Source organism: Aedes albopictus, chromosome 2, assembly GCF_035046485.1.
Source record: "Aedes albopictus strain Foshan chromosome 2, AalbF5, whole genome shotgun sequence".
Lineage (NCBI taxonomy): Eukaryota > Metazoa > Arthropoda > Insecta > Diptera > Culicidae > Aedes > Aedes albopictus.
This window is the reverse complement of record NC_085137.1, coordinates 508,224,626-508,250,703: the sequence shown is the minus strand read 5'-3', so window position 1 is coordinate 508,250,703 and position 26,078 is coordinate 508,224,626. Positions and strand designations below refer to the sequence as shown.

Here is a 26,078-nt window from a genome sequence, read left to right as displayed (position 1 = left end):
AACCAAACCCATGCATGCGATACCTCAAATCACGGCTTTTTAGGTAACATGATGAACAGTTGCAAGAAAATAGACGCAAGCCATATCGGTGTGTTACGGAGCCGATTCCGGGTGTCCCGCCAGAAATGGTCAAATCTTAAAGAGAACCAATACATGCGACATATCAATGACTTATTCAGTAACATGATAAACGGTTAGCCAGCAATGACTTATTTAGTAACATGATAAACGGTTAGCTAGCAAATAATTTCAGACCATATTTGGGAGAACCGGTAGTGTTCCAGAACTGGGGACGAGACGAGTAACCCGCCGGAAGTGGTAAAATACAGAAGGGAACCAAACCAGAGCGGCGTTTATGATAATCTGATGAACGGTCAACAAGAAAATAGTCTCACATCTAGAACTTGTAATAGTATTTTGGAATCGGTTGCGGGTGTTTCATCGGAAATGATTAAATAGAAGTGAACCATTTAATTTTCGCCTTTTTGGGTAACCCAATTAACAGTTGACAAGAACATAGTCTCAGACCATATTTGAGACAACCGGAATCGGTTCCAGGTGTCCCGCCGGAAGTGGTCAAACGTAAAATTGATAAAAACCCATGCAAGCTGCATATTAAATAGCGGAAATATAAAAGTGAACAAAATAAATGTCAGAGCGATAAATCAAATCGTGGCTTTTTTGATAGCCTGTAAACGTTGGGTTAGATTATAAGTGAAGAAATGGTCAAAGTCTTGCATATGCAAGAAAACAAAATCGTGAGCAAAGCGATCTCATCAAATCACACCATTTAAGATTTCTGTGGTGTACATATATAGTAAGGGTCTCCAGTTAGCCTAGTGGTTAAGGCTATGGATCGCCAATCCGGAGACGGCGGGTTCGATTACCGTTTCGGTTGGAGAAATTTTCTCGACTCCCTGGGCATAGTGTATCATTGTACTTGCCTCACAATATACAAGTTCATGCGATGGCAGGCAAAGAAAGCCCTTCAATTAATAACTGTGGAAGTGCTCAAAGAACACTAAGTTGAAGCGAGGCAGGCCAAGTCCCAGTGGGGACGTCGAGCCATAAAGAAGAAGAAGAAGATATATAGTAAAATGGATCAACATTTTATGGAAAAATCGCATCAACACCGAATAAAGTTTTTTTCTATCTTCAATTTCCTTTTGCTTTTAAATTACTGCTCACAATTTGGGTGCGGCTGGTTGAGCCATCGCTCTTCTCATTGCGATTGAAAATTAAATGGAAAATTTCCTTTTTCTGATTTTTTTTTCTCGTAATGTCAAATTTTACATGATTCGTGTTACCAATGATAATAAAATATAGCCTAAAGTGAGTTGAAAAAAAAAATATCGAAAAGTGATCTGTGATTGTGAATAAAGTTGACCTTCTTCGCATTAGCTGACGTTCACCCCGCTGCCGTAGCGTATGGAATGGACTCATAATGACCCGAGGGTTAAGGTGATCAAGCAGTCAACTGAGAGGTCTGAAATTTCTCAATCCTATTTTACTGTTGATAATAGCATCGCAATATGTACCATCAATATGTTTCCCAAATCGATGATGACACTATTAAAATTGTTGTTTTTCTATATAAAATGTTACCTGGATTCAGAAACATTTTGGCTAACGTCGACGGAAAGATCATGAGTTCATATTCGACGAGAAAGGCACTATCACCACTAGGTGGATTAATCTGGTTTTTTCGATCTGTGAATGCTTGTTTTGTTATTTACGATGTATTATAACTAACTTAGAAATGAGTTTGATATCATAACAATTTTTGCTATCGGTTTATTATCAATAACATATAAATTCAAAACCTGTTATTTAAATATTTTTAAAATTCACTGTTATTCAGTTGTTATTGAATTTAACAAATCATGTTATTAAAATGGTTTTCCAGGAACATTATTTTGTTATGATATTTGTTATTTTGCCGCTTATGATGGACAAGTTTATAACATGACATGCTATGCTAATAACATAAATATATCTGATTCCATTATTCAGTTATTTTGCCGAAATAACGCATTGTTTTATGCAGTTGTTATAACCTTCTGCTCGGGAATAATTGTGGAGAAAATTCTAAAGAAGTACATAAAAAAGAATACAATCTAAAAGTATTTTCGGAGAAATCTCTAGAAAAATTATTGCTCAACTTCTGAATTACAGAAAACATTCGTAAAAAAACCCAGATTAATCCACCTAGTGGTGATAGTGCCTTTCTCGTCGAATATGTACTCATGAACTTTTCTTCGACGTTAGCCAAAATGTTCCTGAATCCTGAGAACACTTTACACTAGCAACAATTTTAACAAAGCCATCATCGATTTTCGAAACTTATTGATGATACATATTCCGATGTTATGTTCAACAACAAAACAGAGCAGAAAAAGATCAGACCTCTCAGTTGACTGCTTGACCACCTTAACCCTAGTCGTGTATTGGGGTCATTGTGACCCCATTCCATCCACTACGGCTGCGGGGTGAGCGTCAGCTAATGCTTGAAGAAGGTTAACTTTATTCACAATCACAGATCACTTTGTGATCTTCGCCAATGTTTATTTCAGCACACTTTAGGCTATATTTTATTATCATTGGTAACACGATTCATGTAAAATTTGACCTTCCTACGAGGAAAATGCAGAAATTGTAAATTTTCCATTCAAATTTCAATCGCAATGAGAAGAGTGAGGGCTCAACCAGCCGCACCCAAATTGTGAGCAGTAATTTTAGAAGCATAAGGAGATTGGAGATTGAAAAACTATATAAGGTTGACGCGATTGTAGGAATTCATGATTATTTCCAAAGCACAAGCCAAACTCTCTATCCACCAGCCGAACTTACTTCACACCGGCCGAATACACTTCTTCACTTTTTTCAACTTTTCACAGGAGCTCCGCTGCACAGAACTTCCTCGAAGCACATCAGACTCAAAACTGAATTCTCCTTTCCGATCACCGTTTCCGCAGCACTTTGTTCTTTATACATCTCTTACACACACATCTTCAAAACTTCTCGCACACTCTCTGCCTTCCAATTTCCTGTCTTGCCCTGATTACACGATTTTAGACCAACTTTATTTTTTAGACTAGTTCATGCTGTCATGCAGTACTAGAAAACTACACTCAACAAATATCAACATTCAAAATTAATATTGCAGTTTTTTTTTCAATTTATCTCACTTAATACCTAATAAATTTTCGTTTGACTACTTCCGGCGGGACACCTGGAACTGATTTCGGTTGTCTCAAATATGGTCTTAGACTATGTTTATGTCAACTGTTCATCACGTGACCTGAAAAGCCGGAAATTGATGTGATTTGAGGCTATTTTCTTGCTAACCGTTCGGAAAATTTGCGAAACACTACCGATAGTCTCTTAAATAGTCTAAGCCTATTTGCTTGCTAAAGTTTATTAGGTTATCAAAAAAGCCATGGCGTTCCGGCGGAACACCCGGAACCGGTTCTGAAACACTACCGGTTCATATAAGGTAAGCAAGACTGTTTTCTTGCTAACTGCTCATCAGGTTATCGAAAATGCCGTAGTTTGATGTGCCGCATGCATGGGTTTGGATCACTTTTATATAACTTCCAGCGGGACATCCGGAACCGGTTCCGATACACTGCCGGTTCAGATATGGTCTGAGTCTTTTTTATGCCAACCTTTCATTGGGTTATCAAAAAAGTCACGCTTTGATATATCGCATGCATGGATTTGGTTCACTTTTATATTTGGCCACTTCCTGCGGGACTCCCGGAACCGGTTCCGGAACACTACCGGTTCATATATGGTCTGAGACTGTTTTCTTGCTGACTGTTCATCAGGTTGTCCAAAATGCCGCAATTTGATGTGTCGCATGCATGGATTTGGTTCACTTCTATATTTGGCTACTTCCGGTGGGACTCCCGGAACCGGTTCCGGAACGCTACCGGTTCAGATATGGTCTGAGACTGTTTTCTTGCTGACTGTTCATCAGGTTATCCAAAATGCCGCAATTTGATGTGTCGCATGCATGGATTTGGTTCACTTTTATATTTGGCCACTTCCGGCGGGACTCCCGGAACCGGTTCCGGAACACTACCGGTTCAGATATGGTCTGAGACTGTTTTCTTGCTGACTGTTCATCAGGTTATCCAAAATGCCGCAATTTGATGTATCGCATGCATGGATTGTGTTCACTTTTATATTTGGCCACTTCCGGCGGGACTCTCGGAACCGGTTCCGGAACACTACCGGTTCAGATATGGTCTGAGACTGTTTTCTTGCTGATTGTTCATCAGGTTATCCAAAATGCCGCAGTTTGATGTGTCGCATGTATGTGTTTGTTACATTTTTATGTATGGCCCCTTCCAAGGGTACTGGTCTGGAACACCTAAATGGCCATAACTTCGGAACGGCTGGACCGATCCGAACCATTTTCAATAGGAAACAATGGGACCAGATTCCGCGTCAAATGAACCGTCGGTCATTAAAATCGGTTGAGGTTTACTGCCAAAAAGTGATGTGAGTTTATTTGTACACACACATACACACACACACATACACACACACACACATACACACACACACACACACATACACACACACAGACATCACCTCAATTCGTCGAGCTGAGTTGATTGGTATATGTGACTTGACCCTCCCAGCCTTCTATCAAAAAGTCGTTTTTGGAGTGAACATATAGCCTTTCCAGTACACTTAGTGTACGAGAAAGGCAAAAATATTAATGAAGGGGTTTTCTCGGAATATTTGATTCTTAGTAAGGCGCAATATTGAAGTCATTTACACGGAGGCGATCAGTACAGAGGGAGTTGAAATTTGAATTCCTTGAGTAACCAACTAGCTCTGATTTTACCATGACATCACTGGTCGCAAACGCCGATATAAATTCAAAGCATTTACTTTCAGAAAATCTTTCAAACAATCATGATATCTTCGTAGCAGCCACTCATTCTATGAGGTTAAAAATGTTAGCCAAAGCTTTGAGTAAATAACTGTAAGTATTCTTAAAGAACGGTACGCTTTGAATCAGAATTTTCCCCAGAGAAACGACATGTCATGAAGAAAAAATAAACTCTTGCAAGCAACATCAATCCAGCAAAAAGCGTAGCAAATTGAAAATACCAGAAACAAATCATATTTCACCCAATATTACACTAATTTGTTATTGTAAATAATGCGAAAGAACTCTCAGAACCAAGCCAACGTCGTCGTCGTCGTCGTCGCCGTCTTCGTCGGAGACGGATCACCATTCTTATCAATCTTCCACAAGACATTCCTGGAAATCCTTTTCCCGCATTGATTGTGTACACTTTCTTACGTCGAGAAACAAACAGCTCGTGGTATCCTTTATTCTCGTGTTTTCCCTTCTGCCGGTATACTTCTCTGTTTCGGCTGGGAGCAAGTGTGAGAAGATAGAACAACATTCCACCAGGCAGGCAGCAGAACTGCCCCCGATTGGCTCCGAGCAAGCCGATAAGGACGAAACAATTAAATGTTTTCTCGGAATTTCCGCTGCAAAACCATGAGGTTGTCGCAATCCGGAACTGCGACAAAGTCCCCCTCTCGTCTTTGTCACCACACCCACACTCAACAACCGACTCCGGTTAGATTTATGGTACGGTAATTCCAGCTTCATCCAACCGACAAGATGACAGCCGGAGAAAAATACGGCTCAATCAATGTCCACGGCCGTCGTCGTCGATTCAGTCAGTGGGTCCATGGTCAGGAGTAGGACCAACTCCGACGACGACGCAATTGATAGCCAACGGCAAAGTGACTCTCGATGAAGAGAAGCGGAAGCTGGCCCCAGAGTGGGAGGATGGAAAAAATCAGACGGCAAATGGAGACGCATAGTCCAGTAAATTAATCGAAATAAATAAAAGTGTGTCATTTGTCTCGCGGGCGATGTTTTATTGCAGTTCGTTTTCTTTGTCCCGTTCTCATGCGTGGCTCGGTGGGCGGGAGTGACTGATTTGTCTGTTCGAAACGACAAGAAACTGGAACTCATTTACTGGATTCCCGGTCGTTTGGTTAAATTATTTGAGCTCAATTTGCTTCCACTTTGCTTCACAAAGCCATTTGAAGCGACGTTCTATTGTTGTTGGGTTACCGAAAGAACATGTTATTCCAAACCAACGCAAATTTTAGGCAACGTTCCAGCGATTTGCCCCACTGTTCTATATATTATGCACTACGGAACCAATAACTTCATGACTAAGATTCAGCTGAGTTTCGGAAATTTAAAGATATTCGTCAATTCATAAATTAAGGTATTACTTTACTCAAATCAAGATCTCGTATTCAAAATTTTCTTATGTTGTGTTGTACATAACATGTTATCGCGTTTTGAGAATTGTGCACTTAAAAATATTTTTCCGACACTGCTTATTATGCACTCTTTTGAGTGCTCACATTTAGTCATTTATAAAACTATCAAATTTTTATGACAACATTGATCTACAAAAAAGTGTGTATGGTGTCTTCGAAAACATAAGCTTAAACAAGCCGAACATGTTTTACTAGCGCTGAAACTTTGTTTTATTTTGTTCCCGTTATTACATTTGAATTCCAAATACAGTCATTCTTGAAACTCCCCTCAAAAACAAGTATCCCTTAAATCACATTATTTACATTCAAATGAAACTCATTCAACAGTGCCTCCTCGTTAATAGTGCGTTCGACTGCAGCGACAACCGCAGCAGCATCCGATATCAGCTCAGCTGGGTGATCCGATCCTGTTCACCACGTGCAAGAAACAATGTGTCATAATTTAATCTAATCTCGTCCACCAACAACGATAACCACTTCACACAGAGCCACTGCACTGCTGCTGGCTGACTGCTCTCTGATGGCTACTGATTCAGGTCATACCGAGTTGCGGTCGTTGTGCGTACACCATATCGATTCGAATCGAACAGCGGAGGCACCGTAGTTTGACCTCTACAAATCTCCGCTCACGAACAATCTACCGTTGTTGGGTTGGTTGGTTAGCGGGACAGACTACATAAAGATGATGATGATGATGACGATGATGATACTGACGATACGACTGGGCGAGTTCTTTGCTTCAGCTAACTGAATCCTGGATGATCCTGACGCTGGCTGGCTGGCTGGCTCACTGCTGAAAACTAATTTCGTATTCATTATGTGTAGGTACACACAACTCACTGCGTATTATTGAAACAAAATACGTGTATCAATATCACTGGTTTCTTCGACGGTTGTACCATTTCGATTCTGTACCACCGACTGGACAACGTTTCCTCCTCCCATACAGTACACGAGTTCAATCCCAACCGCTACGTGTGACATGGGACCGAACAGTTGTGATCGATAGTTGTTGAACAGAAAGCTAGTATTTCTCTCGGATATCACATAATTCCTGAAGAAATTTTCCACAGAATCTATCCAGAAATTCCTCACAAAATTCCTCAAGGAGGAAGGGCTCACAGAATTTCTGCAGGAATTCCTCCAGGAATTCCTCACAGAAATCCTCCGGGAATCCTCGCCGAATTCCTCCAGGAACTCCGCACAGAATTTCTCCAGGAATTCCTCACAGAATTCCTAAAGTGATTCCTTAAATACTTCCTCACAGAATTTCTGCAGGAATTCATCACACAATTCCTCCGGGAATCCGTACAAAATTCCTCCGAGAATTCCTCCGAGAATTCCTCACAGAATATCTACGGGAATTCCTCACAGAATTCCTCCTGAATTTCTCGCAGAGTTCTTCCCAGAATTCTTCAAAACATTCCTCCAGGAATTCCTTACAGAATTCCTCGAGGGATTGCTCACAAAATTCCTCCAGAATTTGCTCACAAAATTCCTCCGGGAATCCGTACAGATTTATCCAGGAATTCCTTACAGAATTCCTCCAGGAATACTTCACACAATTAGTCCAGGAAATCCTCACAGAATTCCTCCAGGAATTCCTCACAGATCTTTTGCAGGAATTTATCCTCCTTCCTTTCTCATAGAATTCTCCAAGGAATTACTCCTCGCAGAATTTCTCTAGGAATTCTTCACAGAATTCCTCGCTGAATTCCTGAAGGATTTCCTCACAGAATTCCTGAAGGAATTGCTCACAGAATTCCTGAAGGAATTCCTCACGAAATTCCTGTAGGAATTCCTCAGAGAATTCCTGAAGGAATTCCTCACAGAATTCCTGGAGGAATTCCTCACAGACCTTCCTCCAGTAATTTCTCACACGATTTCTCCAAGAATTTCTCACATAATTCTTCCAGGAATTCCTCTTAAACTTTTTCCTGGAATTCATTTCAGAATTCCTTCCGGAATTTCTCACAGAATTCGTCAAGAAATAACTCACAGAATTCCTACGGGAATTCCTGACAGAACACCTCCAGAATTCCTCGCAGAATTCCTCCAGGAATTCTTAAAAAAACTTCTCAAGGAATTCCTCACCGAATTCCTCGAGGAATTGCTCACAAAATTCTTTCAGGAATTGCTCACAAAATTCCTCCGGAAATCCGTACAGAATTCCTCCAGGAATTCTTCACAGATTTTTTGATTTATTTCCTCACAAAATTCCTCACCGATTTCCTCACAAAACTCCTCCAGGAATGCCTCACACAATTCCTCTAGGATTTCCTTACAGAATTCCTTCCTGCCTTCCTCATAGAATTCTCCAAGGAATAACTCACAGAATTCTTCCACGAATTCCTTACAGGATTCCTCACAGAGTTCCTGAAGGAATTCCTCACAGAATTCTTGAAAGAATTCCACACAGAATTCCTCCAGGATTCCTTACAGAACTTCTCCGGGAATTCCTCTTAATTGTTTTCCTTTTTAATTTCAGAATTCCTTACGGAATTTATCATGGAATTCTTCAAGGAATAACTCGCAGAATTCCTCCAGGAATTGCTCACACAATTACTCCAGGAATTTCTCACAGAATTTCTTCAGAAATTCCTCCTTCCTTCCTTTCTCACAGAATTCTCCAAGGAATAACTCACACAATTCTTCCAGGAATTCCTCACAGGATTTCTAACAGAATTCCTGAAGGAATTCCTCACAAAATTCCTGAAGGAATTCCTCACAGAGTTCCTGAAGAAATTTCTCACAGAATTTCCTCCAGGAATTCCTCAATTGGTTTCTCCAAGAATTCCTCACATAATGCCTCCAGGAATTCCTCACAGAATTCTTCCAAGAATTCTTCAAAGAATTCCTCCAGGGACACCTCAAAAAAATTCACCCGGAAATCGTCACAAAATTCCTTCGGGAATTCCTCAAAGAATTGCTCCAAAAGTTCCTCACAGAATTCCTCACAGAATTCTTCCAGAAATTACTCACAGAATTCTTCCAGGAATTCCTCACACAATTCCTTCAGGACTTCCTCACAGAGTTCCTTCAGAAATTCCTCATAGAATTCCTCAAAGAATTCCTCACCGAATTTCTCTAGAAATTTCTCACAGAATTCCGCCAGGAGTTCCTCACAAAATTCCTACAGGAATTTCTCACAGAACTCCTCCAGGAATTCCTCACAGAATTCCTCACAAAGAATTCCTCAAAGAATTCCTCCAGGATTTCCTCATAATTCCTCACAGAACTCCTCACAGAATTCCTCACAGAATTCCTCACAGAGTTCATCCAGGAATTTCTCACAGCATTTCTGGAGAAATTCCTCACAGAATTCTTTCAGGAGTTCACAAAATTCTCCAGGAATTCATCACAAAATTCCTCACAGAATTCCGCCGGAAATTTCTTCCAGAATTCTTCCATGAATTCCTCACAGTCTTCCTCCAGGAATTCCTCACAGAAAAAAGTTATCCTCTCAGAATTTCTATATGAATTCCTCCAGGAATTATTTTTTTTTACAGGAATTCCTTTTGGAATTCCTTCCGGAATTTCTCTTAGAATTCTCCAAGGAATAACTCGCAGAATTCTTCCAGGATGATGATGAACCTGGGCTTGTTAGTGAATTACCTGTAAGTAAAAAGAAAATCGAGTCAAGTACACTGAAGACGACCTTACAGTTGAGGCCGAAATACTTATCTGACAAAGGATGCAAATTCTTAGAGGAATTAAAAGGAACAGTACTTTACACGATTTTCTTTTTTCTTCCAGGAATTTGTCACAGAATTTCTCCAGTAATTCCTCCCAGAATTTCTAAAGTAATTCCTCACAGTTTTTTTCCAGAAATTCCTCACAGAATTCTTCCTGGAATTTCTCACAGAATTCCTCACAGAGTTCATTCAGGAATTTCTCACAGATTTTGAAGAAATACCTCATAAAATACTTACAGGAATTCCTCACAGATCTCCTCCAGGAAGACCTCACAGAATTCCTCACAGACTTCCTCCAGGATTTCCTCACTGAATTCCCCTCAGAATAAAGTAATTCTCACAGAATTCCTCCAGGAATTCATCACAGAATTTCTCCATGAATTCCTCCAGGAATCATTTTGTTTTACAGGAATTCCTTTCAGAATTCCTTCCCAAATTTCCCTTAGAATTCTCCAAGGAATAACTCACAGAATTCTTCCAGGAATTCCTCACAGAATTTCTCCAGGGATTCCTCCAGAATTTCTAAAGTTATTCCTCACAAAATTTCTCCAGAAATTTCTCACAAAATTCCTCCAGAAATTCCTCACAGAATTCCTCCAGGAATTCTTTACAGATTTTTTTCAGGAATTTCTTACCGAATTCCTCCGTGAATTCCTCACCAAATTCCTCACAGAGTTCCTCACAGAATTCCCTCACAGAATTTCTCACAGAATCCCTCCACGAATTTCTTACAGAACTCCTCCGGGAATTCTTCACAGAATTCCTTCAGAAATTCCAAACAGAATTCCTCAAGGATTTCTTCACCGAATTCCTCCATTCCCTTAAGGAATCTCTCAGAGAAAACATTCAAGAATTCCTCTCCAAATTCCTCCATAAATACCTCCACTTCCTCTAGAAATTCCTCAGAGAATTCCTCCAGGAATTCCTCATAGAATTTCTCTTGGAATTTATCACAGAAATCCTCCAGGAATTCCTCCAGAAATTCCATACAGAATTCGTTCAGGAATTCCTCACAGAATTCCTTCAGGAATTTCTCACAGAATTTTTCCAGAAATTCCTCACAGAACTCCTCACAGAACTCCTCACAGAATTCCTCCAGGAATCCCTCATAAATTCCTCACATAAATCCTCCAGGAATTCCTCACAGAATTCGTCACAATACTTCTCCAGAAATTCCTCACAGAACTCCTCCAGGAATCCCTCACATAAATCCTCCAGGAATTCTTTGCAGAATTGCATGTAAAAACTTTTGTACACCACTGCCCAATTGTTGTACTGGTACCGCAAACAAGCTTTCCAACTTTGTTTTGTCGAATAGCAGTTAGTGTGGTCGTTTGTCACACGATCCAGTGATAAATACCGGCGAGCCCAGGTGCATCTGCCCGACATCCCACCACATTCCAGTCCCCGTAAAATTCGTATTATCTGGCTATCCCCCGAGAGACAGAAACAACGGAGTTATTTTTACTAATCACTGAATCCCCATGTGAAGTGCGTCCCCCCACAACGAGGGGCAATCTGTTCGATTTGGCAGAAAATCAATTTCTTCTTCTTGGTTTTTCCCGGAAGAAATCGCGCACACCGAAAAGCTTTTCCTCGCTCGCATTTCGGTGTTTCGATCGTCAGTCAGTCAGACCCACCACCGAGCCACCGAGAGGGGATCGATGTTGTCACATTGGGTCCAGCCCCCCCCGGAGACCGGTCCGCAACGCAAACCGATTCCGGTAGGTATGTGCGCTCTGAGTGAATTAATTATGAGCAGGAAATTTATGTTCGATCGTTCGGTCCAGGTAATGATGTCCATCTATCTAACTTCCCACCCGACGACGTCGTCGCCGACGTCGACGATGGACGAACGCATCGTATCACATTCACAACTGACTGGTCGGTCCTCCTCTGGTTGTCATGCTTAATTTAGTGCGAAATGTAATAGGTTTTCGATGTCGGAAAAGCTATTTCATCTCGAATGGCACTCATTGGAATGCGAAAGTAAACTCTGTGACTCCAGTCCGAGACCAGTCCAGTGGAGTGTAAATACGGTAGTGATGGGAGAAAATGGGCGGGTTATGCTGATGGCATCTGTGCCTGTGGATGGCCAAATGAGGTAATGGATTATTTGCACCTCGTGACAGAAACATTCAGATGATTGAATTAAAAACATTCCTTCTTTGTGATACGAGTTATTTTCGAACAGCAAAGCATATTTGTGACTAGATAATTGATTATTGTGGGTTATTAGACATTTATTCGATGCTCGAATGTATTTTTACGCAACCCACTAAAGAGATCTGTAGCGGTGCGGATGGCATAGTTAGAAGAGTAAAGTATATACCAATATTGGTTTAAAAAATCAGCATCCAAGCACATCATATTTCGGTGATCAGTTAGACTTGTAGAGGTTTTGGGACCCTTATACCGTTATGGGTTTGAATACCTACCCAAACTATTAGAATGAAAACGTTACTTGGACTGCTGGCACCTACTAGAGTCATTGAATGGAAATGTATATTGAAAACGAGGATTCAAAAAATGTAAAAACAAAAGGTGAAAATGAAATATAATTTAAAATTTTTCATTATGTACGATAATAATGAAAATTTAAATAAATAAATATTGATCTAACGCCCTTTGAACAGAGAGCTGAAAGCGGATTAACTCCTAAACTACCAAGGGTCCAAAAAAAGTCGGAAGTCCAACTTTGACAAGGCATTTCTCGGCCGTTTTACAACCGATTTCAAAACTTTTTTTGCGATGGAACCGGACAGGTTTCAGGATCCTCGTCCTTTTAAAAAAATATAAAATAGATGCGTCTACCCAAAGTTATTAAGCAAAAGTCACTTCCTAGTTTTTTTGAGAGCGCATTTTTTGCGCACATTGATCAATAAAACAAAATTTAAAGCGATGTCATATGGTTTTTTCGACTCTAAATCATGCGTACAGCTGGAGTGAACATGTTTATGCAAAATTAGTGATTTTTCAGTACACTGATATTTTATCTTACTCAAAAACTGCTAAAATACCCTATTTTTCACATAAAATAAGCAATAAATCAAAATTCAAAGCGATGACATATAGTTTTTTTGGTCTTAAATTGTTCGTAGGATTATACTCGATATTTTTGATGAACAATGAAATTGTTCTAATTACACTCTTATTATGTTTTACCCGGAAAACTACGAAAATTCCATACTTTTTGCACAAAGTAGTCAACAAAACTAAATTTCAAACGATAACATCTAGTTTTTTAGCCTTGAAATGTTTGTAGCAGTTTGGGGGACATACTTGAAGAATAATAGTAATGTTTTCATTACACTCAAATTTTGATTCACTCAAAAATCAACGAAAGTACCACATTTTTCACGCAAAGTGGTTAACAAAAATAATGGCTTACAATGCAAAGTAGTTTTTTACCTTTAAATTATTCGTGAAAGCGTACCGAACGTTCTTGATGAGTAATAGTGATGTTTTCATGACACACTTAATTTATTTTACTCGAAAAGCTACAAAAATACCATAATTTTCATACAAAACAGTCAATAAAACAAAATTTTAAGCCATAACATGTAGTTGTATGGCCTTAAATTTTGCGTTACAATGTACTGGACCTGTTTTTGATAAAATGTTGATGTTTACGTTACACTTATATTTTGTTTTATAAAAAAATGTACGAAAATACCACAAAAAAGCGAATAAGCCAAAATTAAAGTAATGATATGTAGTTATTCAACTTTGAATTTATCGTAGTAGTTTAGTGGATTTATTTGAACAACGCTAGTGAACTTTTGATTACACTCATATTTTATTTCACTCGGAATACTAGGAAAATACCACATTTTTCACTCAAAGTAGTCAACAAATAAAAATATAAGGCAATGCATTCTGGTTTTGGAACTGGGAAATCTCGGAAAAAAAGCTCTGGTAGGAAATATTTAGAAAATTCATGAAAGAACTCTGAAAATCTCTACGAGAAACCCCGGGAGAAACTCCGGATCAAAACCAGCGAAGAAATTCAGGAGAAATATCGGAAAACTCTTTGGCAGAAATTCCAGAAGTAATTATCGAAAATCTCTAAAAATATCGAAAACACCACGGAAGGAACTGTTAATGGGAGCAAAAAAAAAAAAAGAAAAACACTTTGCGTGGGAACTAGGATGGAAACTTGAGAGAACTGGAGAAAGCCAAAAAAAAAAAACTTCGAAAATGCTCCAGGACAAAAAGTAAGAGATTCCTGGAAAAAATATGATAATATTCTAAATGATTCTTTGATATTTCTCCTGAATTTCTTCGCTGGTTTTCATCCGGAGTTTCTCCCGGGATTTCTCGTAGAGATTTTCAGAGTTCTTTCATGAATTTTCTAAATATTTTGTAGCATTCCAATATCATATTTCTTAAAAATATCATTTCTACATGAGACATGTATCCGCGCTAAGAAACTCATCTTTCTCATAACATCATTAACGGCTTAAGTTTAAGTTCCCTTCTAGCAAAAGGAAACAGACCTCACAAGAACATTCCATATGCCAAGTCATAAATTGCAATAAGACACTTGTGACTGTCGAAACACGCAAGTGCAAGCTCATCCAAATTTCACAGTTAACCTCATTCAAATTTATTGATTGCACATGTTTGCTTAAACACGTACGCTTTTCGAACAATTCAAAACAAAGGCTCAGATTACAGTCCATTACACTGTAGGCAGTTGGTATATGCCTGACCTACATTGTGTTATGGAGAATCATCAAAATCGTAGTAAAGACACATGTCACATGTGTTGGTGGTTCGTTTACCGAACCCAAGTTAGCTTGTTCGATGAGGATTGGCTATTGCCAATCCTGAAGTAAATCCAAGCTCCTCCCCTAGAATTAATGTTGTGTAGAGTTAAGACTTTGTGTAGATTTTAAGTCGAATTGTAATGAAAGGTTTTTTTGAATAAAGTAGATTGATTCCAGCATTCAAAAGATCGAGTCGGGTTTTGGATTTAAAAGAAAGATCATAATTTTTCAATTTCCTACCAGAGCTTTTTTTCCGAGATTTCCCAGTTCCAAAACCAGAATGCATTGCCTTATATTTTTATTTGTTGACTACTTTGAGTGAAAAATGTGGTATTTTCCTAGTATTCCGAGTGAAATAAAATATGAGTGTAATCAAAAGTTCACTAGTTTTGTTCAAATAAATCCACTAAACTACTACGATAAATTCAAAGTTGAATAACTACATATCATTACCTTAAATTTTGGCTTATTCGCTTTTTTTGTGGTATTTTCGTACATTTTTTTATAAAACAAAATATAAGTGTAACGACTGGCGCTCGAGCCTAGCTATTTAGCACTGTAGTTGGAGGAAATGCCAATGCAGAACCCGTAGCTTCCGGGAAGGTAAGCCCAGCTCCCTGGGTTAGTGGGTTGGTGTCAGGCCCTGCGAGCCAGCCGTAAAAAAGACTAGCACCGGAAAATCAACAAGAGAAGAATGCGAACCGATACCAATGGCGACGACCACAGCGACGAAAAGGGACTTGCGATTGGAAGCTCGGTACGTGGAACTGCAGATCTCTCAACTTCATCGGGAGCACCCGCATACTCGCCGATATACTGAAGGACCGCGGGTTCGGAATCGTAGCGCTGCAGGAGGTGTGTTGGACAGGATCCATGGTGCGAACGTTTAGAGGTAATCATACCATCTACCAGAGTTGCGGCAACACACGTGAGCTGGGAACAGCTTTTATAGTGATGGGCGATATGCAGAGGCGCGTGATCGGTTGGTGGCCGATCGACGAAAGAATGTGCAGGTTGAGGATCAAGGGCCGATTCTTCAACATTAGCATAATAAACGTGCACAGCCCTCACTCCGGAAGCACTGATGATGACAAAGACGCATTTTACGCGCAGCTCGAACGCGAGTACGACCGCTGCCCAAACCACGACGTCAAGATCATCATAGGGGATCTAAACGCTCAGGTAGGCCAGGAGGAGGAATTCAGACCGACGATTGGAAAGTTCAGCGCCCACCAGCTGACGAACGAAAATGGCCTACGCCTCATCGATTTCGCCGCCTCCAAGAACATGGCCATTCGTAGCACCTTCTTCCAGCACAGCCTCCCGTATCGTTACACCTGGAGATCACCACAACAAACGGAATCGCAAATCGACCACGTTCTGATTGATGGACGGCACTTCTCCGACATTATCGACGTCAGGACCTATCGTGGCGCTAATATCGACTCCGATCACTATCTGGTGATGGTTAAACTGCGCCCAAAACTCTCCGTTATTAACAATGTACATTACCGGCGGCCGCCCCGGTACGATCTAGAGCGACTGAAGCAACCGGATGTCGCCACCGCATACGCGCAGAATCTCGAGGCAGCGTTGCCGGACGAGGGTGTGCTCGATGTGGCCCCTCTAGAGGACTGCTGGAGTACAATCAAAGCAGCCATCAACAACGCAGCTGAGAGCACTATCGGGTACGTAGAACGGAGTCGACGAAACGATTGGTTCGACGAGGAGTGCAGAGCGGTTCTGGAGGAGAAGGATGCAGCGCGGGCGGTAATGCTGCAGCATGGAACCCGACAGAATGTGGAGCGATACAGACAGAAGCGGAAGCAGCAGACCCGTCTCTTCCGGGAGAAAAAGCGCCGCCTGGAAGAAGCGGAGTGTGAGGAAATGGAACTGCTGTGCCGTTCACAGGAAACACGCAAGGTCTACCAGAAGCTCAACGCATCCCGCAAAGGCTACGTGCCGCAAGCCGAAATCTGCAGGGATAAGGACGGGAGCCTCCTGACGGACAAACGTGAGGTGATCGAAAGGTGGAAGCAGCACTTCGACGAGCACCTGAATGGCGAAGAGAATGTAGGCACGGAGGACCAAGGCAGCGGAGGAAATGACTATGTTGGTGCAGCAGAGGACGGGAACGAACCAACTCCCACGCTGAGGGAAGTTAAGGATGCCATCCACCAGCTCAAAAACAACAAAGCGGCTGGTAAGGACGGTATCGCAGCAGAACTCATCAAGATGGGCCCGGAAAAGTTGGCCACCTGTCTGCACCAGTTAGTAGTCTAGATCTGGGAAACCGAACAGCTACCGGAGGAGTGGAAGGAAGGGATAATCTGTCCCGTCCATAAGAAAGGCGACAAGTTAATGTGCGAGAACTTTCGAGCGATCACCATTTTGAATGCCGCCTACAAAGTGCTATCCCAGATCATCTTCCGTCGTCTTTCACCTAAAGTAAATGAGTTCGTGGGAAGTTACCAAGCCGGTTTCATCGACGGCCGGTCGACAACGGACCAGATCTTCACCGTACGGCAAATCCTCCAGAAATGCCGTGAATACCAGGTCCCAACGCATCACCTGTTCATCGACTTAAAAGCGGCATACGACAGTATCGACCGCACAGAGCTATGGAAAATTATGGACGAGAACAGCTTTCCCGGGAAGCTGACTAGACTGATAAGAGCAACAATGGACGGTGTGCAGAACAGTGTAAGGATTTCGGGTGAACTATCCAGTTCATTCGAATCTCGACGGGGACTACGACAAGGTGATGGACTTTCCTGCCTACTATTCAACATCGCCCTGGAAGGTGTTATGCGACGAGCCGGGCTCAACAGCCGGGGTACGATCTTCACGAAATCCAGCCAATTTGTATGTTTTGCGGATGACATGGATATTATTGCTAGGACATTTGGAACGGTGGCAGAACAGTACACCCGCCTGAATCGTGAAGCAGCAAAGGTCGGACTGGTGGTGAATGCGGCTAAGACAAAGTACATGCTGGTAGGTGGGACTGAGCGAGACAGGACAAGCCTTGGCAGCAATGTTACGATAGACGGGGATACTTTCGAGGTGGTAGAAGAATTCGTCTACCTCGGTTCCTTGCTAACGGCTGACAATAACGTGAGCCGTGCAATACGAAGGCGCATCATCAGTGGAAGTCGTGCCTATTATGGGCTCCAGAAGAAACTGCGGTCAAAAAAGATTCACCCCCGCACCAAATGTACCATGTACAAGACGCTAATAAGACCGGTGGTTCTCTACGGGAACGAGACGTGGACGATGCTCGAGGAGGACATGCAAGCACTCGGAGTTTTCGAGCGACGGGTGCTAAGGACAATCTTCGGCGGCGTGCAGGAGAACGGTGTGTGGCGGAGAAGGATGAACCACGAGCTCGCTGCACTTTATGGCGAACCCAGCATCCAGAAGGTAGCCAAGGCCGGAAGAATACGGTGGGCAGGGCATGTTGCAAGAATGCCGGACAACAACCCTGCAAAGTTGGTGTTTGCTAACCATCCGGTTGGTACAAGAAGGCGTGGAGCGCAGAGAGCACGATGGGCGGACCAGGTGGAGCGTGATCTGGCGAGTGTTGGGCGTGACCGACGTTGGAGAGCTGCAGCTGCAAATCGAGTATTATGGCGGCAAATTGTTGATTCAGTATTATCATGAATTTGATGTTAACTAAATAAATGAATGAAGTGTAACGTAAACATCAACATTTTATCAAAAACTGGTCCAGTACATTGTAACGGAAAATTTAAGGCCATACAACTACATGTTATGGCTTTAAATTTTGTTTTATTGACTGTTTTGTATGAAAATTATGGTATTTTTGTAGCTTTTCGAGTAAAATAAATTAAGTGTGTCATGAAAACATCACTACAGTCATACCTCGATATAACGTAACATCGATATAACGTAACCTCGATATAACGTAACTCGATATAACGTAACTTTTACCTCGATATAACGTAACTTTTTTTTTGGTTCCAACTTTTCACTATTTAAATAAGTAGAGTGATTTATAAAATTTTCTGTATGATATTACACCCCTCCTGGAACCAAGCCTGCTATCCAGTTATAGGTTATACGGCCAATTTCAAAGTTTTATAAGAATTTTCGGTGTCACTGTTGATGACAGCTCTTCACGGAACAAACATTACATCTTCTACTTATTATTGGCATTACATCCCTACTGGAACATAGCCTTTAAACTCCAAACGAGATGACAGTAGACAGCATTGGTAGTGAACTCGATTTCGTGTAATACTGGGTGTAAGAACGCCAGTAACGGCCCGCTTTGTCTTAGAGTAAATTTTGCAGAGGAACTTCTTGAGAAATTACTGGAGAAATTCGCGAAGAAATCCTCAGAAGAACTCCTGAAGGAATTTCCAAAGACATTCCTGAATAAATGGTGGAACTCCTGGAGGAATGCCTGAAAAAAAAATCATCCTTTATCCTCGGAGGTATTTCTACCGCTATAAACACAGTTATTCTTGGTAACATTCAGGGGCAGTCTTTAATTAAATACATAAGGAACTTCTGTATAAATCTCAGCAGGAACTTCTGGAGAAATTAGTGCACTGGTGGAATCCTAGTTGGATTTTCGAGAAGGGTCACAGTGAGAATCCATGGAAAAACTCAGATTGAATTCCTGAGTAATTTAAAAAACCAATTGTTGGGGCAGGTTCGGGATTTCCGGTGGAATTTCACAGGTGGAAAATCGGATTCTGGCTGTAGAGTAGCTCTATGCTGTGCGGGTGGTGGTGGCATAGGATTTTGAGCTACTTCGCGTTCCACAAAGCTCACGGTGTTGCAGCTAACTGCCACTAGGAGGATTTCTTCTTCACAGTAGAACAACTTTTGGCACTCTAGGAATAACTTTATTCACTTGGAACTAAGATTTAGGCACAATTGGAGAGTACTTTATTTCTTGGAAGTTCAATTTGGACTAATTTATTAAATTAAAACTATTCAAGCAGGAAGCTTTCATGACTACTACTACAAGCTTATTCAAACCTAACTCTATTAGTTTCTAGCACTACTACAGTTGTCTAGTCCATTTTGCGGTACTAGATTATGAGCGGGTTCGGCGCGAGCCTATAGAAATATACTGAGAACTAGTTGAGAACAAACATCGCCGCCACCTGAAATTTCTAATTTCATCTTTGACGTTTATACTGTCAATACGATTTCATTGTCTACAAAACTCATCGACAGCGTGCATGCAGAAAATTGCTAATGAAGTTCTTGGATTTTTACAATTCTAAACAATTTCTACAATTCTAGGCTAAAATTCTTCGAGCAGCAAAAAACAAAGTTTGGTGATAGGTCGTTGGATGGATCCCTTGCTGGTTTTGACTGTAACGGCTCTGGTTAATTCGTCTCGTCCTGGATGTGATTTGGTGATCCTTTCTAGTGGCCATCTTGTCGGTGGAAGAGATTCGTCCACCAGAATAACCATTCTTCCAGGCTGATAGGCAGTATTCGGTGTTGTTCTCGTGCCTTTCTTCTGCAATTCGTGGAAATACTCCGTTCGCCACAGATACCAGAAACGTTGGACCTGCTCCTGGAAGCTTCTGGTAGTTGCCGGTGTTGGAGATGCACGTGTGCATTGGAAACAGCGTCGCAGGACGGTGTTTAGCAGTCGTCGATCTTGGACAGGCCAATATTCTTGCCGCATTGTTGCTAATGATACACAGCCGCCACCGTGCAGCAGTTTGAGATGATAGTAGGCAACAGAACGTGTGAATGGATGGGAACTGGGTAGTAGGATTGGATGCTTGGTGTGGTATGGCTGCTCTAAGAGGTTTAACCTTCCCCCAACTCGAATGATTCCGTCGAAATCAAAAAATGGACTCATCAAGCGCAAATTAGACCGTTTCGAAACTGGCTTCCCTCTACTCAAATCCCTAAACTCCTCCGCTAAAGAATTCCATTGGGATATCTTTTCCAGCTTCAGGCGAGATTTCGATAGTTCCTCCACGATGAGAACGGTGCTTCCTTCTGGTTGATCGGATGACCTTCGTCGTCTGCAAGCGTTGGTGAACCGTAGGCAGCAGACAGTTACTCGTTGCAGTCTCAAGTAGAATGATGTTCGTAGGAATATCTCGTTGACTGTGGCCCTGCTTTGGACGGCCGCCACCGTTATTCGCCTCTCCAGACCGTCGTCAGGAAGGTTGTCCGTTTTTGGTGAAATTGTCCACTGTTCTCTTCGACGACGCAGCCAGGATGAACCGTAGTGCCACATATCACTGCTCAGAAACTCCTTCATCTTCATTCCTCTCGTAATAAGGTTTGCTGGGTTGAGGAATCCTGCAACATGGTTCCATTCTGATCCTTGGTTCGTAGTTTGGATTTCCGATACTCGATTGGCGATGAAGATTTTCCAAACATGCGGAGGGGAGCGTAACCATTCGAGTGTGACTGACGAGTCGGACCAGAAGTAGGATGAATCGATGGACATGGTGAGTGCTTCGAGGATTTCAGCGCGTAGTCGAGCAGCAAGCACGGCGGCCGATAGTTCAAAGCGTGGAATCGAAAGGAGTTTGAGAGGCGCAACACTTGATTTGACCGCTATTGGCTGGTCGTCAATTCCACTATTGGAATCGGTAGATCTTGCGTAGGTGCATGCTCTGTGTGCTTGCTCGGAAGCGTCGGCAAACGTGGGGAGTACGTGTGGACTCGTGGGGATGAGAGTGAGCATTTCGCCTTGCACTTCTGGTCCCACCTGAAGGGCATCATTCAGAGAGAATCCAGTAATGGAGTGTAACGACCCATTTAATACCACACGGACTTTTGTAGTGGTATGTAATTCCTTCCCCACAGGGGGATGGGGAATGTAGGTCTGCGGAGGTTCGGTTTCGTTCGAAGGAACAATGCGTGGGTGACCCAGGGATTCATACTCATCGTGAAAATTCTGGAACTCCTGCTTCATATTTGGATCTTGCTGTAATTGTCTCTCGCAGTGGCGTGGAAGGCAATTTCGATCTTCAGTGGTGCGGGTAACATTTTCGGCGAAATGCGATTCACATTGCTGCTCTACGATGGAGTAGTTGGGCGTGTTACTAATTTCCTGAATTTTCCAGAAACGTTCGACGGCGTCATGGAGGGGATCTGATACAGACACATGGCATACAGTTGGCTGTGGGGCGGACGGAAATTGGTTTCTTCCGACAACAATCCATCCAAAGACACTCTCGACTAGCAGAGGCTTTTGATCCTGTTCGATTTGTGTCCCAGTGTTGACGAATTTATAGAAATGTTCCGCTCCCAGAAGCAAATCAATTGCCCCGGTTTTGTTGAAGCTGGGGTCGGCTAGGAACAAATCGCTTGGAATTCGGTAGTGATTGGCTGGAAACGTCACTGCGGGCAGGTCTATTGTGACACGAGGGAGGACTAGAAAATCGAGGTCGATTTGGAAATCATTCCTTCTGGAGCGAATGGAAGAGTGGACGCCGTGCTTCACATTAGAGGCTGATTCACCTACACCATGGACGGGGATGTTTACGACACGCCGCTTCAATTTCAACATCTGGCACAGTCTCTCGCTCATTATGTTGGATTGAGAGCCGCTATCCAACAATGCACGTGCAGGGTGAGCATAACCATTCGAATCGATGATCAATAGAACGACGGTGGAAAGCAGAACGTTGGAATTCGATGTAGGCGCGGGATCGTTTGCATGCGAGACGGAGCTCGCGCATGTGTAGGTAGTGGATGGAGCATTGTTTCGATTCGACGACGGATTGGGTGCATGAATGGATTGATTGGCGAATCGCGATGATGATGCTTGGAGAGTGGATTCATTGAAGCTGTTGGTGTGATGCAACAAGGTGTGGTGTCTTCTTTGGCAGTGTCGGCAGGAATATTTTGACTGGCAGTTTCGAGCAAAGTGATCGTGGCGGAAACAATTCTGACAAAGACGATTGTTGTCGACTAGTCTCATACGGTCAGACACGTTCATTTTCTCGAAGCGGGGACATTTGATGAGAAAGTGATACTGATTGCAAGCGTAGCATTTGGGCTGTTCTTCGGCGACGATGTGGGTGGCAACTTTGTGGAACAATGGCTTTCGATGGAGAGGGACTTGATTGACGGGCGTTTGCGAGTTTTGCGACTGGTGGTTGACGGACATCGACTCTAGAACACGGATCCTACGTTGTAGAAAATCTACGAGACAGGTATAGTTTGGGTTAGCGACGGTAGTAGCATAATCCTCCCAGGCCTTGAGGGTACCATCGTCAAGGCGGATGCAGAGCAGATGCTCGAGCATTGTGCTCCATTGATCAACGGGTTCTTGGAGTTGGTGGAGAATTTTTGTATGGCGTTGGTACTCATCAACAAGGCTATGCAGGGCTTCGGCGGATTCTCTTTTCATGCGGGGACAATCTAAGAGGGCTTGCAAGTGGCGCTTTTTGAGCAGGTAGTCGTTGGCGTAGCGGGTGGTAAGCGTCTGCCAGGCGACGGTATAATTGGCAGAGCTAATTGCGATCGACTCAATCAGCTGGGCCGCTTCACCTTTCAAGGCGGCGCGGAGATAATGGAATTTTTGCACGTCGGGGACGTCAGCGTTAGAGTGTATCAGGGCAACAAACGTGTCATGAAAAGCCAGCCATTGATTATAGTCACCATCGAACTCTGGCAACGAAATGGTCGGAAGCTTGATGCCAGAAAGCAAATTGGCGGGAGGGTTAGGGATTGCGCTTGGAATTTGGATTGGATTAGCGGGTAAGAGGGAATTTAGAGCAGCCTTCACTTTGAAGTAAACGGATTCGAATTTGGAACGGATTTGGTTGTTCTGTTCCCTACCTTCTTCGGTGACCTCCAGTTCTTCAAGTTGCGTTTGAACATCCTCCAGTCCCATCCACACGTTGTCGATGTTCTCGATGCGCAGCGGTACTTGGGCTTGATCACGGTCGGCTTGGTATTTCGACACAAACTGCTCGGCTCTCCCCAGTGAAGCCATGAGGGTCGTGCGGCGGTTGGTTAGCTGAAGCTGGCGTTGTTCCTCCATGACGGAACGGTTGGGGTACGGCGTAACAAAATGGCGGTTCTAGATGAGGATGCACACAAAAAAGACCCGGTAGAGCCGGACAAATGGCGTGGGGAATTTTGGAATACTACTAACCTCTTCAAGGCTAGGATAATGCCTTGTATTTCTTATAAAACACCTCTGGATACTGCGGATTCTCGGCGATGGAGGGTTGGCCGGATTAGCGGAAATGGTGACGGAATGGCCTCTGGGTATTCGGTAGCACTCTCGAGGGCGGGAAACGGGAAACGGCACTTCTATTCACCGGCGGGAATGGGCCGGAAACGGGCAAAGCTCTTGCGTTCACTGGCGGGAATTCTCGATGGACGGATGTTGAAAGCGTGTAAAGAAAATCGAAAAAAATCTCAAGGCACCCGCGGATAATAACTGCGCACTGTGGAATCACACGTACCGTGTGCCTAATTTCAATAGGCCTTGTATTAATATTCTGGAACACTCGGGAATCTTCTTCGGAGGAATGGCGGTTGATCAGTAGAAAATGATGGCGGAATTTCAATAGCGACGTCTTCTCGCGATGGCGGTTGAAGGTCACTCGGATCACGGACACAATGGCGAAACGGAAACCGAATCCTGGTCACGGCACCAAATATGTTGGGGCAGGTTCGGGATTTCCGGTGGAATTTCACAGGTGGAAAATCGGATTCTGGCTGTAGAGTAGCTCTATGCTGTGCGGGTGGTGGTGGCATAGGATTTTGAGCTACTTCGCGTTCCACAAAGCTCACGGTGTTGCAGCTAACTGCCACTAGGAGGATTTCTTCTTCACAGTAGAACAACTTTTGGCACTCTAGGAATAACTTTATTCACTTGGAACTAAGATTTAGGCACAATTGGAGAGTACTTTATTTCTTGGAAGTTCAATTTGGACTAATTTATTAAATTAAAACTATTCAAGCAGGAAGCTTTCATGACTACTACTACAAGCTTATTCAAACCTAACTCTATTAGTTTCTAGCACTACTACAGTTGTCTAGTCCATTTTGCGGTACTAGATTATGAGCGGGTTCGGCGCGAGCCTATAGAAATATACTGAGAACTAGTTGAGAACAAACACCAATCCTCGATGCATTTCAGGAAGAATTCCTGGAAAATCAAATAAGGAATATCTGTAGGAATCTTTGAAGAAATTTCTAGTGGAATTCTATCTGTTATTCTTGGAGAAATCCTTACAATATCTTTTTGAAGAATTACTTCTGTATCTCAGAAGGAAATTTCCAAGGAATCTCTGGAGAAACTTCTGGAGAAATCACAGATTTTTTTCTTGCGAGAACTGAAGAGGAAATCTTTTGGAAACTCCGTCAAATTGTGCTGGATGAGTTGAAGCAAGAATACCTGGGTGAATCTTGGCAAATACCCCTAGTAACACACTTGTCATAGAAGAGTCACAGCGGCGCAGGTTTTCGTGACACAGAAGTCACTGCGATTTACTTCTAGCAAGTAAGAATTCATTTGTTAGAAGTAAGTCACAGTGACTTCTGCGCAACAAAACCTGCGCCGCCGTGAGTCTTCTGCGAGAAAGGTGTTATTTGGGACTCTTCGAACAAGAATAGTTGAAATATTGGAACTTTTTGGAGGATCCTTGCAGGAGTGACTGGAGAAATCCTAGTAGAACTTTTAAGAGGAACATTATTAAATTAAATCTTGGAAAAATCTTGGACATAATAAATCATGAAAAGCAAATCTCTTTGGGGAATCCTACAGAAATCCCTTGAGAAACCACAAGGAAAATTCATGGAGGAATCATATCAAGAAATCTGGAGCAATTAAGGCAGGCGTTCCTAAAGATATCATAGCAGATATAAAACTCAGTAAAAATTTAAGGAGAAATCATAGAAGATTGAAGGATCCTTGGATAAATATCCTTAGAGAACTTCAGGATGAATCACATTAGGTATTTCATGAGGCACTCAACCAGGAATTCCTGGGTAATTTCCCGAATTATTTCTAGAGGATTACCGAGAGGAATTCGTGGAGGCATCATCGGATTATAATTTTGCCTGCGCCACATAGATTTCTTACTTATAATCACACCAATAGATAACACTTGACGTTTGACCAGTTCTAGATGCAAAAACGTAGAATAATCTTGATTTATGTGACATTGGTTTAAATAGTTAAATATAAAGAGACATGCTAAGTATTTGACTTATGCATGATCTTAAAAACTTTTAAAAATATATAAAATTCAATGATGAAAAAAAAATATATAAGAAAGGCTGTAAATCACTG

The 26,078-nt window shown here is 42.3% G+C and overlaps 1 protein-coding gene and 1 long non-coding RNA gene across 2 annotated transcripts; both read right to left on the bottom strand.

The window, feature by feature from the left end:
* Nucleotides 1-20,087: 20,087 nt before the first annotated feature.
* On the bottom strand, nt 20,088-23,072 carry LOC134286987 (uncharacterized). The gene has a single exon (XM_062848704.1). It carries the CDS (start codon nt 23,070-23,072, stop codon nt 20,088-20,090), a length of 2,985 nt encoding a protein of 994 aa, XP_062704688.1.
* Nucleotides 23,073-23,488: 416 nt separating this feature from the next.
* On the bottom strand, nt 23,489-24,853 carry LOC115265761 (uncharacterized). Its single transcript, XR_003896890.2, has 3 exons — nt 24,244-24,853; nt 23,928-24,137; nt 23,489-23,852 (listed from the first exon to the last, which is right to left on the bottom strand). It is a non-coding gene; the product is annotated as an uncharacterized LOC115265761 (long non-coding RNA).
* Nucleotides 24,854-26,078: the final 1,225 nt, after the last annotated feature.

What these genes read in the sequence shown, in the direction of transcription:
- LOC134286987 (XM_062848704.1), bottom strand. Translation starts at nt 23,072, where the DNA reads ATGCTCGAGCATCTGCTCTGCATCCGCCTTGACGATGGTACCCTCAAG.